General features: G+C 36.1%; 1 protein-coding gene across 5 annotated transcripts in view; it reads left to right on the top strand.

The window, feature by feature from the left end:
* Window positions 1-20,193, top strand: part of CACNA2D1 (calcium voltage-gated channel auxiliary subunit alpha2delta 1) — a 461,217-nt gene that overhangs the window by 75,086 nt on the left and 365,938 nt on the right. For all 5 annotated transcript variants that reach the window (XM_037139542.2, XM_037139540.2, XM_037139541.2 and 2 more), the window contains exon 2: window positions 7,385-7,466. In XM_037139542.2, the coding sequence (XP_036995437.2) occupies window positions 7,385-7,466 (82 nt within the window). The remainder of the gene's footprint in view (window positions 1-7,384; window positions 7,467-20,193) is intronic.

Here is a 20,193-nt window from a genome sequence, read left to right as displayed (position 1 = left end):
AGAAGGATTACAAGGTACTGTTTTTTGAATGACATTGAATATCCACTTGAAAGATTTGGAATTATAAGGTGTACACTCCAGAGATTTACTAATTCCTTTAAAGTATTAAGTTTTATTTTGAAAGTCTGCTACTTGTTGAAAAATAGGGGCTGTTGCAGATGCATGGGTCCATTAGCTCATTTTTTTCTGATGTGGATTATGGGGAGAAGGAATTTAATACATAAATCACTTACTCAAATAAAATTTTGATTCAAAAATCAATAATGCAATTTCATTTCAATATATTTTCTGAGTGTTCAACAAACACTTGTCAGCCTACTATATACAAGCCAGTGTAATAAAAATTTTGAGGATTCAGTGATAAATAAGAGTAGAAGTATGTCCAGCTACTCATGAAAGTGTGTAGGAAAATAACCACAGAGCACACAATTAAGGTGCTCCAGAGTTTAGTGGCTAGAAGAGAATATTTTTAATTTGGCAGGTTATCAAAGGTGATATTAGAGTATTTGTGGAATTTATTCAGAATGAAGGTGGATAATTTTAGAGACAGGTTATAGAACAAAAACAATGTGGAAAGTCAATGTGGACAGTCAGCACACATGGAACTGTGTGGGTTAGTTGAAGTTAAAGGTCTTAGAGAACAAGAGGATAGAAAGTTGGGTTGTTTTTTTAAACTTTCATTTTTCTCATCTGTAAAAAGTAAACACTGGTTTTTATGATGACTAAATGAGAGTGTATATAAATCCTCTGGCTGGAGTTTGGCATAAAATAAGCTTCCTTGTATTTAGCTGTCAGCTGTGTATGGGGGAAATGCCGAGGCACTATTGTTTAACAAAAGATTGGAGGTGGGGTATGATGGAGACATTGATGACGGTGAACCTGGTGACTGAGGCTATGGTTTGCCAATGGTGAGAAGAGACACAAGGGTTGGTTGTATATGAAGGGAAGATACTGACTTTAGTTTTGTAGATAGTTTGAAGAAGAATGGTGGGAAATAAAAAAATAATGTAGCAAATTGTAGGTGGCACTGGAGCTCAACTATGACGGTTATGTGTGTAAAGGTGATAGTTGAAGCCATGGGATTGGGTAGTTCAAGTGCTGAGGTTTTGAAGGAATACTCATGAAGAGAGGAGAGGAAGGAGAAAGAGGAAATGGGCACATGTGTTGACAGTTGTATTTGATCTCAGGAGAATGTGAACCAAGGAGGCAAATGATAATATAGAAGAGAGACCAGGTATAGGGTCACAGGTACAGAAACTAAAGGAACACAGGGTTACAAGAGGCAGTGGAAACATGGCAGCAGTAAAAAGTTCTGTGGCATGTGTGCGCTGACGACATGCCCGGCGTCTGAAGACTCGCATCATTGTCTTCCACAAATACTTGTTCCTTCTCTCCTATGTGCCAGGCTCTAGTTCTGTCTTCATAATGTTGAGACCTCTGTTACCACTTCACACTAGAGACCAGGCAGTTACTGTATTTTTAAGACTATAAGATACACCGGATTGTAAGACATGTAGGGTTTAGAGGAGGAAAATAGGCAAAAAAATTTTGAAGCAAAAAAAGTGGTAAGATATTTAATAACCTGTGATGCCGCTCCACTGCTGCCCTGCCCCCAACACACAGTGAGCCCAGTTAGCTACATTCAGACTATAAGATGCACCCCCATTTTCCTCCCAAGTTTGGGGGGGGTAGTGCATCTTATAGTCGGAAAAATATGGTATATTTCTAACAGAGTAAGTGTGTTCCTAACCTCACAAGTTTGAAAATCCTCCTAGAACATTATATCTACTAGTCAAGTTCTACCGTAGCTGTATAACCAGATATACACGGGTGCATTGTTTTTGAGCTGGTCAGGTATTGTAATACATACCTATTCCTAAAAGAAGTGTTTTCAAACAGACTCTTAAACTTCCTGAGAGCAATCCATGTGATTTTACAGTGATTTTAGGAATATTTTCTTAAAAAATTATATATTGTTTCAAGACATCTAGGGAAGGCCATGTGTATTTAGGAAATTTTCTTCATTTAGTCTTTCAGCATATTCTTTTATAAGATTGTTAGGCTGAAAATGTAAAAAAAAATGATGAAAATTGGGAATGTCAATACAGTGTTTTCCCATTTTCCTAGAAATATTGTATTAGGATATTTGGTTCCATTCGAAAAGGGTTTATACAATAAGCATGGTTTATGAATAAAATGCTATAACATTTCAATGGATATTTTCAGCAGGCTTTATTTAGAATAAGTAGAGATCTTGAAATTTTCAAGACCTTCGGTTCTCTTTCCCCTGTCCTTGCCCACCTGCTGGCATCTGCGCCATGTTCATCTGAATGTCCTTTTTCTCGGATCCTGCCCTCTTCAGCTTAGGACTCCTGAAGAAATTCACACAACTGTGCGGATTAGTACCAATGAAAACTGATGACCTCCAGCCCAGGGCATGTCCTGCAATGACCGCCAGCCACAAACCTCCAACTTCCTTTCAACTACCCTTCCTTAATACTCACTATCTATCTCTAAACGGATGACGGTCTCCTTTCATTACAAAGTAAATCAAGACCACTGAGTAGAACTGTCTCAACTTTTGATCTGGTCATTCTAGTTATTTCCATGTACCTAAATCTTTTATGTTTTTTCTCCAATCTCATGAAAAAGTAATTCTCCCAAGCCAAGGATTAAGTTTCTCCTGTGTTTTTGCTTATTTCTTTATTCATCCTCCCCTCACCACCCCACACTGCCCCTGATATTCGGGGATGAGCAAGAAGAAGCCTAAGGAATCTAGAGTCTTTTGAAGGACCTCACTCTATCAAAAATTACCTGAATCTATGATGTCTCTATCTCTGCTTCCCTTTCCCTTTTACACAGAAACATGCCTATATAAAAAAGCAAACAGGAGCAATAAACCCTGTTGGTGATTTTTTCTAAGTTTCATACGGTTTCTCTCTATCTCACACATAAGATGGATGAATTTTTGTCACTGTATTTGATGACTATAGTTACTTCCCGTCTCTAAACTTTTGCCTTCTCTGGCTTTGGCGATACCATTGCTTTTGGGTTTCCCTCTCTCTTGCCGCTGCTCAGTTTCTCTATTATATTGTCACACGTTATCTCGAAGAGTTCTAGCTATTGTGTGTGTCCTTCCTCCCAGGTATGCGCTCCTTTGGGAAGCATACATTGATATACCTATATCCTTTATATACATTCTAACTACCAACTCTTTAAATTTGATGGAAACGTCTCTTCTGAGAGCTCCAAGCCTGTGTATATTAAATCGCCTGTTGGGTATCTACACATGAACCTCTCAAAAACATCTCTAATTGAGCCAACAAAAAAACTTACCAATGTTTCTAAATTGTTCTTCCTGTGGTACTCTCTATATGAAAATCTCGGATTATTGTCTGACCGAGGAACTTCATTAATTATCTACAAGTTCTTTGTTCCATTCACCATCTATATCCAATAGTGCACAGACTCCAGTTGGCCATACCTCACAATGTTTTTGACCTAGTTTCTTCTACTTGGCCCCTCCTCCTTTTCCCACTACTACTGTGCTGGTTTGAATGCCCATGTTTTACTCTTATCTAGACCCTCTGTTCTCTCTTTCTATTCTCCCTTTAAGACACCATCTACTTGGCTGTCAGAAATTATTTTATCATATTCATATATGTGCAGTTGATGTTATAACTCTCCAACTTCACATTTTCCATTATCTCTTTATTATTTTGAGAGTACAGTCTAAATGCTTCAGAATGTTATTTAAGTCCCTTGTTTGGGCCCATCTGTCTGCCTGAATTTCTTCTCTACCATTCTCGCCCCCATTCCATACAATTGGTTTATCCAGCCTTGGACTCCAACCATTCAAACTGCTTGCAGTTTCTGAATATGCCATGTTTCACATTTCCACTGCCTTTAGTATTCCTTCCTTTTCTCCTCAATTTTGTCAAATTCCACTTGTCTTTCAAATCTCACTTCTAGAAAACCTCCCCTATCTGCTTCTTATATTTTTACCTACTAAAACTTAAGTGACTGCTGGCTGGTTCCTGATGTGGATACAGGATACAGTACCTCAAATTATAACAGCTTGACATGTTGAATATTTTAAGTTCAAAGAATCTGAGGATTCACACTGTGACCTTTCCTCTTGGGAGAGTTGCACTCCCCATACTCGGAGGAAAGGAACATCTTTATCTCCAAAGACAAGGGATAGAGAACGGAATCTGAATGCACAGGTTTGGATAAGTTTCTCTTAATTTACTACACACAGCTCAGACCCTTTGACCTGTCCTATTCATTTACAACTTTCCATTCGCTATCAAACCTAGCATAAGAGCACTCAGGTTTAACCATGTTTTTGGCTTTTATTTCCTCATGAAGGCTCCTGTGGCATACAAAACATACTAAATAAGTTAGTGTGTTTTTCACTTGTTCATCTCTCTTTTGTTATAGGATATCAGTCAAGAATTTAAGTCTGAGAAAGTGACTTTTCTCCCCCTATTCACCACCATATGTTCTTGTTATTTGCCTCTTTTCTTCCAAAACCCAGTTTTAATCCCAATGAAACTGTAAGGCAAAAATAACTCATTTATGCATTCCAGTTTTCAATATCTTCAGCAAATACTAATACTGGATGAATGGGTTAACAAAGAGAAAAGCACAAGTTATTCCTCCTTGAGTGCTATATTGTTTTCTTATTCAGGAAAGGGCTATATATCCTTTGTAACTGTCTCCCAAATTTTATAGTATATTTTGGACACATTTTATTAAATAGCACTTAGTGATTATAAATATGTGCTTGACAATTTACCTAGAGAGAGAAAAATTGATAAAGGATTTGCACATATGAGTATTTTCCCTTGTGTAAGGTCCCACTTTTATGATGAATGGGGTCTTTGCTTATTTCCTTGTCATTATGTTCTTCTAATTCCAGATTTGGAAGGCAGAGGAAAACCAGCTAGCATGTCATATATATGAAAAACAGCCCTTGCTCCTACAAAGTGATCTTGATAACTTGTCCTTGGGGCAGAGAAGACTGAAAGGGTCCTGAATTGCTTCTCAGCCAAAACAGGTTCACCTCAGTGAACACTGGCGGTGACAGTATGCTCAGTTGTCGGGTTAGAATGCAAGTTCTAGATCATTTTAGCATAAGTCAGAACTCAGGCATGAGATAAGTTACTGTTTTTACATGTATACTCTTTGTCTCAGTTCCCCAGCTACAGGGATGTATAAGATGTGTAACACTTTTTACCCTTTGTCAATGCTGGGAGGTATATTTGAGAAGAGATGGCTCATTTTCCTTGGGTTCTGGGACTTGTTCAGTAACCTCTTGGAGAAATGAGTAGTCTGATCTGAATTAGAAAATAGTGTCAGGGGCACTATTTGCCCCTACCCATTTCCTACTGTCATTTACTGTTTTACATGTAAAAAGGGGGGACGTCTATATTTATCTAATAGTAATATTAAGAATATTAGTATTTATACTGTGTATCAAATATATGCACCAGTTCCTAAGCAGCACAGTCTAATATTAGAATAATATGGTATGTAGCATTCATTTTAGTGAGTTTGAATTTCTCTTTGCTTTATAGTCTCCTCCCATTTATTTTTGTTTCTTGATATTGATTTATCTTCTTTTTATCATATTCATACAGCATGGTTCAATAAATATTCTTTTTAATTTTCATTTGTGTGAAAGTATCCCTAGCTTTTATGTATTTCCTTTACTAACTAGTTCATTTTACATGTAAATCAAGCCTCTGTGTTTTTGTTTAAGGCATTTCATCCTTTTTATGACTTTCAGTTTTGGTTCTTCCTCTTTAGTTTATCAGCTTATCATTATTTATGTGTCCTCCTATACTTAATTTGAATCCCTTTTCCATGTTATACTTCTTCCCACACTTAATTTTTTATTTTGTTACATTTAAATTCATCTTAAAAAATTGGCAGCCTTATAGTACAATTGAAACGCTTATCTATATAAGGAAAGGAAGATCAATACAGTTAAATATCTATGATTCAAACACTTGTGAAACACAAAATATACTTTTCTTTATAAAACAGCACTTTATAAAACATTTAGTATTAATAAAATTTAAAGAAGTAGGACAAATAAGCAACATATAGATGCATATATATATGCATCTGCATATATATATATGCAGAGAGAATTTCAAATTCAAATATAATCTGTCATTCTTACCAGTGTTTTCTTTTTATTTGCATGAGCAGAAAAGATTATACACATGGACAGCAGGGGGGGTGTGGAGGTGGTGGGCTGGGTAGGGAAGACCAACAAGAGAAAGATTGGGATACCCATAATTGAATAATAAAAAAAGAAAAGAATATACAATTTAGGTATTTTTATAACATGATGATGAATAAATGAAATATATGAAGGGGTTGCAAATTAAATTACATTGATCCAAATGGGGGAAATTGTGTGGTATTCGATGATGTCTCCAATACCGAGAAAAAGTAAGGGAGACCATTGACTTAGGCTTTTCTAAAATGTCCCAGCATCCATTGCTTGTATTGTAAGATTTCCATTGCGTTAATCCTTCAATCACAATGTTAATGCTCAGAACTATTCCTTTAAAACTTAAGTTTTGATCCAGTAATTCTAAATCTAAGAGTCTAGCTAAGGAAATGAAATACTTTCAAGTTTTATGCACTAAGATATTTGTTGCAGTATAATTTGTAATGGTTAAAAGCTGATGATATCCTAAATATCTTTTGTAAAACAGAAGGATGGTCAAGTATATTATGAGATCTGGAGATAATGGAATATTAAGTGGCCATTAAAATAAAATGTTTATAAGATACTTATAATGGCATGGGAGTATTTATCATATGACTTAAGGAAAAGATAAGATACATAAATTATACATAACTTGCTTTTAACCATGTGAAATGATTTTAAAAGACAAAATGGGAATGCATTAAATGTTAAGAGTGGTTATCCCTATGTATTGAAATTAGGAGATACTTAAAATATTTCTCATTACATTTAAAAAAATGTTCTACAGTTAGCACACCCTTAGCACTATATTCAGAAGACTTATAAAGAATAAAGTTTAGTTTAGAATATTCTATTTAATAATTTTAAATGGAGTTTTCATAAAATTTAATCAAATTTTACCCTCGTATTAGACAAAGCATTCGCGTCATTTTTCTCTCTTTGATCTGGGGCTATTTCAGCATTTTAAGAGGGTTTACACTAAAGTTTCTGCTTTATAATTTGTAAATGGAATTGGGAGGGTAAACATAATGGGAGCTAGGAAGGAGAAAAAAGATTTAAAGGAACTTTAATTAATTATTTGCACTTATGTAGAATCGCTGTGTTAATTTGCTGCAGAGATGATAGAATAATGCTCTTCTCTAATTTCTGCAGGATCAAGTCATGGGTGGATAAGATGCAAGAAGACCTTGTCACACTGGCGAAAACAGCAAGTGGAGTCAGTCAGCTGGTTGATGTGAGTAGAACCCACATGAGCTTAATCTTTTCTTTAATTTGAATGCAGTTCTAACTTCTAGGAAGCTGTATTGCCATATTATAAATAAGATACGGTTTTTCGTGTGGATCTGATAGTGACATTCTGAGAGAGACCCTTGGTACGGCTTGTCATTGTGAAGAGGATGCAGCATCGCCAACAGTTAACAAAGCTTTCTCACCACAAACACTTTCCAGTTTACAAACAGCCCTCACTTCCATGTGATACTTAGACCCCCCCTAAAGTTCAAAGGGGATGTCAGGTTTCCATTCTTCAGACTGTATTTTATAATCTCTCACATTGCAGTGACTTAAGTACTGTGATGAATTCTTTTCAGTACCCTCAGTAAGAACACTTCTTGACTCTTGGAGGGTAGATTTTACTTTAAACAAGAATTGAAAAGTGTTTACAACTGTGTCTGGAGACTAGAGTGAGTCACTGAGATGGGTAAGGAAGACTTTGGTGTAAGAAAAAAAGTCACTGCAAACTATGGTTTTTCTTATGTATGCAGTGGCTATGAAAGTCACTCAAATGATTTTTGAAAATGATAACCTTACATAAATATTTATATGTAATCTTCAATAGGTTATTTTACTTGGGTAAGAACATTCACATTGTAGGTTTTATTAGACTTATTAAGAATTAAATGTCAAGAGTCTCTGTAAGGAATGTATTGTAACAATTTGAAAGTACTTTTCTCTTGTGTTCTTAGTGATGCAGTGAGGCCTTGTATTTTCCAAGAAATGTGGTGTGATGTAGGAAAGCAGTTTCATGTATAACATCATATTACTTATTACCTGGATATTTATGTGTGACTATTTGTCTCTGAGGGGAACTGGTATGTACGGTTACCTTATGGTTTAATAGAAATTCATAAGAGAATCTTATGAATTAAGCAAATACTTGAAAAAATATTCCAGAAACTGTTTACAAAACAATTTTAGGTTTCAATTTAACAGTATGTTGAACAAACTTAAATATGTGTGAGATGGATGTATTTGGAAATGAAAGGCGTTTCTTGGGAATAGTGATGATCAAATGTAGTTCTGGTCAACACATAATCTGTCCCAGTCACTGTGCAGGCCACCAAAGGTTGACAGAGACCCAGTGCCTCTCCCCAGGCGACTGACACTCTGCTGATCAATAATTTCTACTGTGTGGCTGCAAAGAGGCCTGAAGGCCCCTGTGAGCTGGTGCTTGAGATCCGCAATGATTTATTGTGGTGAAATGCATAAGAATATGAAAGTGCGTAAGATAGTAAGTAAACCTCTATGAAGCTGATAGAATTTATGTAATGAGAAAAAAAGTAATGAGAATTGACAAGTTCTGGTTAGAAGCTGTATGGCTCTTTTTATTGACAGATTGAGATTAAAAATAAACTGTTCTGGGAGTGTGCCTTCACTCCTCCAGTATTTCTGCAGCCTCAGAAACCACTTTGTTGGCTGACCTCATTTTTACTTTTGGTGTAAATATCTGAACTCTCTCTCACTGAATCTGCTCTTCACAGCGAATCCTTAAGAAAAAAAAGTCTCACCTGATTTCCACTATGTTTTATGAAGTATAGATTACTATGAAGAGTATAAAATTGTTAAATGAATAAATGACTTTGTCTGAATATGGATAACAAAATAGAATGGAGAGGATGAAAGAAAATCCCCACAGTTTTTTTGTTTCTCAGACATACATTTAATTACAGTGACAGAAAAAGGTACAATGAAAGAAGTATATATATGTACATATAACAAAGGACAGGTGAGAGCTAGAATAGAATTCATTATTGGAAAATAATTTAGGCATTGGGGTACACGAAGTGTGTCATTTTATATAGATAGATGATCCATATATGCCTCTCTGCTTTTGTCTAGAGATATGGTTCATGCCAGAAGCCGATACACCTGTCAGAGATGACTTTATTTTTGGCTATGGGAATTTAAAGCAGAGACTGGCTGAAGGATGCCAGGGTTGAGGGTGAACTTGGAGATGAGATTGGGAGGCCTGGATACATGATGAGGACCAAAAGTCGAATGAATGGAAGAACTTAACAGGGTCCTGATTTGAAATTCAATGTTGTGGAAATGATGGTAATTCATTTACTGTGATTGTTTTTACTAACATTGCAGGATACAACTAGCATTTTACTTGAGTGATCATAAGCAGCTGTAATGAAGCAACATAACTGAAATAAGACATCTTTGCAATTTAATAAAAATTGCTTTATGGCACTGTAAGATATCAGCTCAAAGAAAGTTGATAGATATTGTTATATGAATTCAATACTTTAAGTTTGCTGATGAGAAATTTGTAGTTATCTGCCTAACTTCTGTTAAAGATCCAGCATGAATAGGCTTAAGTGGTGATATTACTCTGATGCATTTGAATTCTGTGTTTTTCTTTCCTTTTTAATTTTTATTATTGTTTACTACCATTTAGTCACCTTATATGCCTCTCCCCCTGCAATCACCACACTCATGAGTCCTTTTTGCTCAATCCCTCCATTCCCTAACTGCCCCCCACTTCGACCACTTTAGCTATGATCCTGCTCTCTACAAGTCTGTCTCTATTTTCCTTGTTAGTTCAGTTTTTTCATAATATTCCACATATCAGTGAAATAGTATGGTATTTGTCTTTCTCTGACTGGCTTATTTACTTAGCATAAGGACCTTCAGGTCCCAAAAGGTAAAACTTTCTTCTTTATTATGGCCCAGTAGTATTCCATTGTGTAAATGTCCCATGGTTGTTTTAGCTACTCACCTGCTGATGGACACTTGGGCTGCTTTTATATCTTGGTGATTGTAAATAATGCTGCAATAAACATAGGGGTGCTTATGTTCTTTCCAATTAGTGTTTTGGGTTCCTTCCAATATATTCTCAAAAGTGAGATCACTAGGTCAAAAAGCAGATCCATTTTATTATTTTATTGTGGAAAGTAGGTATCTCCATACTGCTTTCCACAGTGGCTGTAATAGTCTGTATTCCCACCAGTAGTGCAAAAGGGTTCCCCTTTCTCCACATCCTCGCCAGCACTTGTTGTTTGTTGATTTATTGATGATAGCCATTCTGACAGGTGCGAGATGTCATCTCATTATAGTTTTAATTTGCATTTCTCTGATAGTGACATTGAGCATCTTTTCATATATCTTATCAGCCATCTGTATGTCCTCTTTGGAGAAGTGTCTATTCAGGTTCTTTGCTCCTTTTTTAATTGGGTTTTTTGGTTTTTTAGTGTTGAGTTTTGTAAGTTCTATATAAATTTTGGATACTAACCCCTTATCAGATATCTTGGCATATGTTCTCCAGTTCTGTGGCATGTCTTTTTATTTTGTTGTTGTTTTTCTGTGCTGTGCAAAAACTTTTTAGTTTGTTGTAGTCCCATAAGATATGTCTTAGCGAATTATTTCATTATCGGATCATTAATTGGAAGGTGACATGTCCATTAACTGCATATGCTCAGGTGGTAAGTAAATGAAATAATTCAGAGAAGAAAAAATAAAATTGGGGGAAAGAAATAATAATGTATTATGATTTTACTTAGTGAATTTAATACATTAGAACCTTTTAAATACAACTGAAGGACTTAATTTTTCATTAATTCAAGAACTATATTAAACACTTTGTGTTCATTATCTTATTAATTCCCAGAGCACCTTGTGAAGTGAACATCATCATCTTTAATATGCATAAAGCAATTGCAAGATTAAATTTTTGGTCTAAGCTACATAACTACTAAATTGGATGTAATTCCAAAATTAAAAAAACCCTTGTTATGCTTTAGAATATAAATTAATATATTACATTTTTATATTGCTACTTGTATTTTGAGAAGGTAAGCAGATCCCTGATTAGGTAAGTGGTCAAGATGGTTATTCTACTGCTCTTTTATTATTTATTTTACATTTTTTGATTGAATTTTTTCTATTACCATTTAGTCCCCTTATCTACCTCTCTCCCCACAAACACCATCCTGTTGTCTGTGTCCATGAGTCCTTTTTCCTTTTTGCACAGTCCCTCCACCACTGAACCTTCTGCGCCCCTGCCTTAGCTGTCATCTTGCGTACTATTTATAAGTCTGCCTCTGTTTTGCTTGTTAGTTCAGCTTGTTCATTAGATTTTACATATGGGTGAAATCACATTGTATTTGTCTTTCTCTGACTCACTTATTCACTTAGCATAATGTGCTGCTGCTCTTTTAATACAAAATATAAATTAGATGAAACCAAAATTCTGCTACCAATTATTTACTCATGAACATGTCACTTGAATTACTTTAGTAAAAGACAGTATAGAAGGGAATTCTAAAGTGAAAATTTACATGCAGAATGTAAAGTCTTCTATTGCTGTTGGTATGCACAGAAATGCCTTTTTTTGTGTGTGTATATCATTGAAAGGATTGCTGGAAATAGTACAAAAAATCATTTTTCTTGGTTTTGTCTTTATGGTCTTTCACCTGAAGAAAATATATTTATTTTCTTCCAGTTGATAGCTTTCTGATCTGGCCAAGATGTTTCAGCTCAATGAGTTGTTAAGATTGATGACATAATCCATGTAAAATATTTATTGACCTGTAAACAAAACTCAAGAAAGGTCATTCAGTTGTTGTACAGTTGAGGGTACTATATTTATTAGTTGGGGTACAGGCCAAGCCAGTGTAACAAAGAGATAAGACAACCATATACTGTGCTTTTTTCTCATGTCACCTGCTAGTGGTGAGCAGCTTAGGATCAGCTGCTCTCCTATGCACAGTGTGTGGCTTCCATCCCTGGGTCCCAGGTGATTCCTTCAGTTGCTGTTATTTTTTAGCCTGCTGTCCAGGGAAAGAGACCAGAGAAGCAGATACCCAGTCGCTTTCAGGGTAAGACATTTGGCCCTAGTTGAGTGGCTCAGTTGGTTGGAGCATTGTCCCACACACCAAAATGTTGCAGGTTCAATTCCAGGCCAGGGCACATACCTATTTTGTGGGTTTGATCCCTGGTCAGGGCATGTATGGAAGGCAACCGATTGATGTTTCTCTCTCGCATCAACGTTTCTCTCTCACATGAATGTTTCTCTCTCCTTCCCACTTGCTCTAAAATCAATCAATAGTCCTGACTGCTGTGGCTCATTTGGTTGAGGGTCACCCTGCAGAGTCAAAGGTTACCTGTTCTATTCCCCATCAGGGCACATGCCTGGGTTGCAGGTTCGCTGCCCAGTAGGGGTGTATGCAAGAGGCACCTGATGGATGTTTCTCTCTCATCCTCTGTCACCTTGATATTTCTCTCCCTTTCTTTCTCCTTCTCTCCCATTGTCCCTAAAAATAAATAAATACACTATTTTAAAATAAAACTAAATCAATAAACATATTCTCAGGTGAGGGTTTAAAAAAGGGATAAGACATCATGCTCACATTCCAAAGGTCAGAACTCATAGGGTTATGAGCTGAGTGGCCGTATACCAACTGTGTCACAGTGGAAGGGCACACACCAATAGTGGGCGACAACTGGCTGTGCCCGACCGATATGAATTAGTTGAATACTGTCCTTGTAAGAGCTATGTCTAAAAAGTATATTAAAGATAAATGAACACAAAATGGATACTGTATTTATATACTTTAATCTGTATAAATTAAGAAGAATAGAAAAAGATCCCTGCATTTTTTAACAATCTGAGTTATAGCTATTTTAAAAGACATTTATTACTTTTAAGCACACACATTCCTTCAGTTACTATGCTGGCAAATGCATGGGCTAATCCTCTTATGTCTATTAATGAATAGATAATATTTTCAAAAAATTCAAGTGGTCTTACTCTTCTTAAAAACGAGTTTTAAGTTCTGGAAACATTGACCAACAACTATCTTTTTAATTTAATTTGTTGATAAATGTTTCTTGATGAAGATATATGTAATTTTGTTCAATATCCAAATGATCAGATATTCTAAATGAATGAGTTCTATAGTAATAAGAGTCTGCTTCATGAAAAAGTTTTCTAAAAATAAACTGGTGAGTAGAAACTACTGTTTGGGCTTCTGAGTCTACAAAAACTTGCGTTAAAACAAACTCCACAAAGATGTCAGAATCCGCAGTTACTACTCCTGCTCAACCCTGGCCAACAACCAGTGATGATCTAAGCAAATTATCACCTTTGGAAGGAATTGTTGCCTCCTTTGTGCACAGTTTTGTTTACACTTTCCCCTTTCTCTTTAGAAATCCAAAAATTTTCTCATAACTTCCTCTTTATTACAAAAGAGGTAGTGGATGGTGTTATTTCCACTTAAGTCTTCAGTAACTTATCTCTAATTAGAACATATTTAGTATTGGAAACAGGCGTGAAGGCTATATTTTGAAAGAGTGCCCCCTCATTTCGAATACATCTCTCTCTCTCTCTCTCTCTCTCTCTCTCTCTCTCTCTCTCTCTCTCTCGGGGACAGGTGAGTCAAGGAGCCAGCAGAATCTGGATTTAGGTGAGGCAAATGATGTGCTGTGGCTGCAGCATTTTAGGAGGCTGCTGTGTCTGAGGGTCAGAGTGAGAGTAGCTCGTGAAATTTTGTGCCCTAGGATATTTTATACCTCACCCTAGTCCTAGCCCTGGGGCCCAGGGTGTTTAGAGCTGTGTGTTTTATTCTCCTGTCCATGGCTGGAGGCATAGACTGTTGCAGCCTCTGGCCATCACTAATCCCAGGCTTCTCATTAGATTTTCTTCCCCGCTCCTTTCCTTCCTAGGTGTAATGTTGGGTCTTTGCTACAGCTTTTCTGGGTGCTCTCTCAGCCTCCCAGGCTGATCTTATAAGGAACAGTGGATATTCCTTAAGTGTTCACAGTACATGTATTCATTTTGAAATATTCATTTGCATCCCACACTGTGTGACTTTGCTCCATACTTCCCTTCTCCTCAATTCCCTTCTCTCCAGTTATCTTCTGATAATGAAGGATATCAGGGAATCCAGAGTTTTCAATAACAGAGATTATTGTATCTCTCTAGTTAGCTAAAACAATTGAAATGAGGCGTGTCTCCTGGTTGTTATAAAGCTTCCTTCCGAATGGAAATTCTGTCTGGATTTCTACTATGTTAGTCCAGAGCATGCAAACATTCTCAAAAGTTTTTGGAGTAACTTTTCTTTTAACCTGGAACTTTATTTTTGAAAGTAAAATCAGTCTGCTAAGGCATCACGATAGCACTCCCTGGCTGTGACTCACCATCGTGATTTCATAAGTTAAACTTATTAAAACTGATACCTTCATATTTCAATATTATCTCAAAAGTGTACATATGAAATGGGCAGATCCATTGCTCTAATATTGAGCATTCAGTTCTCTTAATTAAGTTGGTATTTACACAAGGGTTCGGAGTGAAGAATTTCATTAGTGACTCCTGGGGTGCGCTTTTTCTTTGACACTCTGGTTGCATCATCTTATGTAAACAGAATGTTCATTTTCTAGGTGGTAGGGAGTTTAATATATTAATTTATTTGCAAAAAAGATAGGCTAAGCAGAACATAATTAATCATTAGTGATTCTGACTAGGGAATTAACAAGATGCAGAAGCAACAATAATGGTGGGAATCTTTCTTCTCCTTTCGGTAATGCTGCTAAGTAGCTGGAGGATACTGGATCCCCTTTACCTCTTGTCAAGTGAGACAGATAGTAACTGTCTCACAGTTACTACCTTCAGAGAAGATAGTAGAAGATAGTAACTTCCTTCTTCACAGAAATGTTGTAGGGTTAAAACAGAATATAAAATGCAATGAGATCGCAGTAACAGATGCTATGAAAATGCCAGTGCTTATTTCTTTTTAAAATGTAGGCTTATATCTCTATTATTTTAAAAGTAATATAATTATTTTTAAAACTACTACTCATATAAGTACTTCAGAGAAGTAATATAATTACTTTTCAAATATATATTATTTATTTCACATGTTTTATTTTTGTTCAGAGTTGCCTTACTTTCTTCAATGATAAAATGTAACTAGTTACCATAATAATATAGGCAAATTGAGATTATCATTATTTTATGTACAGTTTCTCCCCCTAAATAGAGAGGAATCTGTTTTGACTGCAGAATGTACTATCAATAGAAACAGTATGGACTCCTTTTACTCACTCACTAGAAATTGTAAAGAAGCTGTATATTTTTTGTTTGTTTTTTTAAAAGTGATTAATTATATATTTTTTCAAAGACAATAAATAAAATGAACTTTAATGGGTTTCTGATCTTATGATGGCTTTGACTGTTTTATTAACATGTTTTTAAGTGAAGTACTATTATTGGTTCACAAACATTAATAGTGAAAGGTTATTAAAGTGTTTTCTCTTTTTACTTTACCAATCTGTTCCATCATCAGTTGATAATAGTCTTAAGTTATACTGGTATTTGAGGGATAAATTATTACTCATTGTCTCTCCAAGTAGCAATCTATTGGCTTGATAATGCCAATTATAGTGGGAGTGATAGAGAGTGGCTGCGTTCCCCTCTTGTCTGTGAGCTTCACAAAGGATGCAGAAGCTAAAAACTCATGGAAGCAATACAGCCAATTGTTAGCTTCTTCTTTACAATGAAGGTGAATGGATAAAAGACCATTATTTGTTCCTTCACACTCTCAATACGCCACATATAATTTTTATGCTTTTTCCCTGAAGACATCTTTAATGCCTTTCTATAGAAGGCAGTGGTTCTCAGCCTGGGGCAGTTTTGTACCCCAAGAGGCATTTGTCAGTGCTTGAAAACATGGTCACAGGGGGCTGAGGGGATATGAGGGCTGCTGGCGTTTAGTATTTGGAGGCCAAATATGCTGCTAAACAGCCTACAATGCACACGACATCACCCCACAACAAGCACTGATCTCGTCAAAACATCAGTGTTGGTGAGGTTGAAACACTTAAGAAGGACAAGAATTTGAGGCAAGAAGACATGTATGAAACTCCTTAAATTAATAGAAATGTGTTAAATTATGCATCCGTATTGGTAGGTAGTATTTTATTCTTTAGAAAAGCCACTTGCTACTAAGTTGGTTAAAGGCAAGTTAAACTGCTGCATTTAAAAATTCTTTTGTTGGCTGTGAAGTGAATTTAGGTCATTTGGGATTAGGAACTTTAAATAAGGATCTCCCTCAGCATATGGTTAATTATTTTTTAATTTAGTTTTAGCAGGATCACATATGATCTCTTTTACTTTTAATTAACTACACATGAATTTTCTGGTTAAAATACATACACAATTCATATATAGTTCTGGATATGTATAAGGTAAGAGACTAGATTATTAATTCATCTGTGCAATTAAAAATACCAAACAAGTAGATAGCTTCTTATACATATCTTACTAGTTTTATTGTTTTTATTCTAAGTATTCTTAAACATATACTTATAATGTATCTTATGTGTGAAATGTCTCCAAACTTAAAACCATGTTCTTACTATGAATTTTTCCCATGCTCACCTTATTCATTATTATAGTTTCTCTATTCCGAGAATGACCCCTAGTATTTCACTTCCATTTCTAGTTAAATAAAGTCACCATATGTGTAGGATGGGGAAAGTGAACAAGTTTTCACTTGTTCTCTTCCTTCTTATACCTTTAATACGTTGCTCAAAAGTGTCAGCGTCAAATCCCTGTTAATAGAATGGCAGTTTGAGATAGTTGTAGGAAAGCATGCAATATAAATTTGAGAATATGATCAAGTGTACATGTGTATATATGTCTGTGTGTATATTATGTATAAAATTGTGCATGTGTGTATATTTGGATGGTGCTTAAAGTAAATAAGCCTGTGTTATATGAATAATTAGTACATGAATATCTCTCATGTACTAGTTGCTGAAATAGGCACTGGAAGTTCTGAGCTAGCTATTTTCAGGCTAAAATACTTTGGAGTTGACTACATAATAAGGCAAAAACCAACACTGTGAATTTTATAGCTCTTCATAATAGTGTCCCAATTAGCTTTTCATTTTTTTCCAATAATTTCTTGTTTTACACAAATTGTACTTTTCTCTCTCCTTTACTTATTTACTTTTTTACATTTATTCCAGAGTATGGCTGTAATCCCATCGTTTTGACTATCATAACCCATGTGATTTTACTTTCCTCTGAATTCTGATGGCATAGCTTTCTGTACTTCTTCATTGGAACACTAATATTCATATTAGTGTCAACCTTTTTCTTTCTGTTGGTCATTACCCTGTTTTCTGTATTTAGTCTAATTGTCATTTACATGTTGTATTTATATTCCATTATGTAACTACATAGCACCTTACATAGTCTTGTTGTTTTGGGTTTAAAATAAATATTGATTTTAAAATACAAGGAGGCACTTGTTATAAGTCAGCATTCCAATTCCAGGTAAAGCCTGGTGCAGTAACCTGCCTCAGTGGCCATTCGCTAATTGATATTAGCCATTGGCTAATTGATGGCCATTCGCCATCAATATTATTGCGTGACTGCTATGTGTGTGCACTGCATTATGTGCTGGGCTGAACCAGTGGACAAAACAGGCAGAAATCTCCATGTTCTCGAAACTTTCTTCTCATGTTAAGATCTCTCTGGTTTTCTCTTGCATTGTCACATCTTCCTTGTCCACTTTTGAGGACCCTCGCAATGACACTGGACTCACCAGGCAATCCAGGATAATATCCTTCTTTTAAGTTCAGTGAATTAGCAAAACCTAATTTCATCTGCAAACTTAATTTCCCTTTGCCATGCAACAACATATTCACTGATTCTGGGTTTTAGGATGTGGATATCTTTGGAAGACCGTCATTGTGCCTACCATGGCCATCACTTCCATCACTCAGTGTCTGAATACTGTTTTCTTCCCATTAGTCTTTCCACCTCTGCTTCTACTTCTGTCCTTGATACATCCAACTGTCATTGTATGGTCAGTGAATCTGATTGGCTCGGTGTACTATTGTGTATATAGATCTTTTGTACTTGGCTCCTTACAGGCAACTGATTAAGAAGTTAGCTGATTAAGAAGTTTGCAAGTGTGATATGTTCTAACAGAACTGAACAAGTGGCAAGGTCAAGATCATTATATGCTAACCATTATAATGCTAACCATTTATAAGGAAATGCCCAGGCCTCCTCTTTCATCAGAAACTGTTAAAGAGGAAACTTTCCTCATAAAGATGGCTACGGACATTGCAGAGATCTCGAATGCTTGTGCAGGACAGTTTCCATGGGAGGGAGGTAATTATACAAATATTAAGGGAAGAAGTTGTCAAAATTTGCATATTTAAGTTTTAACATGTAGAAATTTGACTATGTTTCTTTTTAGGGTACTTAACTTACTGTAATGGCAGAATGAGCTGCCATTCTCTCTCCTGGGAGAGTAAAAGAATAGTAGTTTCACTATTTCAAGGTTATCTCTTCTTAGTTTAAAGATTTTGTGATCAATTATAGATTTTTTAAAAGATTGTATTTATTTATTTTTAGAGAGAGGAGAAGGGAAGGAGAAAGGGAAGGAGAGAAACATCAATGTGTGGTTGCTTCTTGCACGCCCCCTACTGGGGACCTGGCGCACAACCCAGGCATGTGCCCTGACAAGTGAATGGAAAGAGCAGTGCTTTGGTTGGCATGCCCCAGCTCAATCCACTGAGGCACACCTGCCAGGGCATCAGTTATATATTCAATAAATTTAAATTCATGACTCCTTTTCAGTATTTTCTAATGTTCTTGACTTTGCTCCTTGACATCTGGGTGTAAGTGGAAACTTGTATGACAGAATATCTAGTGTATTTGCTCTTTTCTGTTCATTTGGCATAGATATTGAGTGTGATTCCTGCAAGAACTTGGTCAGTCTCCTCATTTTGCTAAGGAGCTCTCAGCTCTGGGTTGTTTTCTTTGTCATTCTCCAGCTGGACCTCTGCTTCCCATTGTCAATCTCCCATTCTCTGCATCTGAATCCCCTGGTTGTCCACTAAGGGCAGTCTCCTAGCAGAGATACTGACCTGTTATTCTCTGCTACTTTTCTTGATCATTCCATGAGGCTTATCTATTTCCCTACATCCTGGTGAAGCCAAGGGAAATTCCGAGTAGAATGATTTTGCAGACTCACTTTGCCTAACCATGCCTTGTTACCATTTCACCTTTTGTTGGTGTGGACAGTGGTTTGGTTTTTTTATGATGTGAAATGGGGCTGAAACTCCCTCTACTCTGATATTCTAAAGCCTGAATCCCAGCGTTCATGCTAGTACAATGGCTAATTGAATTTTTTTTTAGGTTTCTTAAAGTGACTGATATAGAGAAGCTGCCTGAAAATGATTGCTAATGTAATTTGCTATGTCATTCGAAACTTGGAAGCATATCTAGCTGTCAGTGAGCATCTCTGGAGTCTCTGAATTATGGCATAATACTAAGTATAATGATTTCTGGAACATTTAAGGTATATTTATTAATTATTTCAATGAATGGTATCACCTTTTAGGTATTACATTTTTTAAAATTATGTTTTATTGATTATGCTATTATAGTTGTCCCAAATTTTCCCCCTTAGCCCCCTTCCACCCAGTACTCCTCTCTCCCTCAGGCAATCCCCACAACTTGTTCATGTCCATGGGTCATGCATATAAGTTATTTGACTACTCCATTTCCTACACTGTACTTCCTTCTGACTGTTCTGTAATTACATTTTTGTACTACTTAATCCCGTCACGCCTTCACTCATTACTCTACACCAGCCTCCCATCTGCAACCATGAAAACTCTCTCCATGTCCATGATTTGGTCTCTGTTCTTGT

Source organism: Artibeus jamaicensis, unplaced genomic scaffold (genome assembly GCF_021234435.1).
Source record: "Artibeus jamaicensis isolate MK-2021 breed Jamaican fruit bat unplaced genomic scaffold, CSHL_Jam_final contig_787, whole genome shotgun sequence".
Classification (NCBI taxonomy): Eukaryota; Metazoa; Chordata; class Mammalia; order Chiroptera; family Phyllostomidae; genus Artibeus; species Artibeus jamaicensis.
The sequence above is the reverse complement of the archived record's forward strand: the minus strand, read 5'-3'. Positions and strand labels throughout refer to the sequence as shown.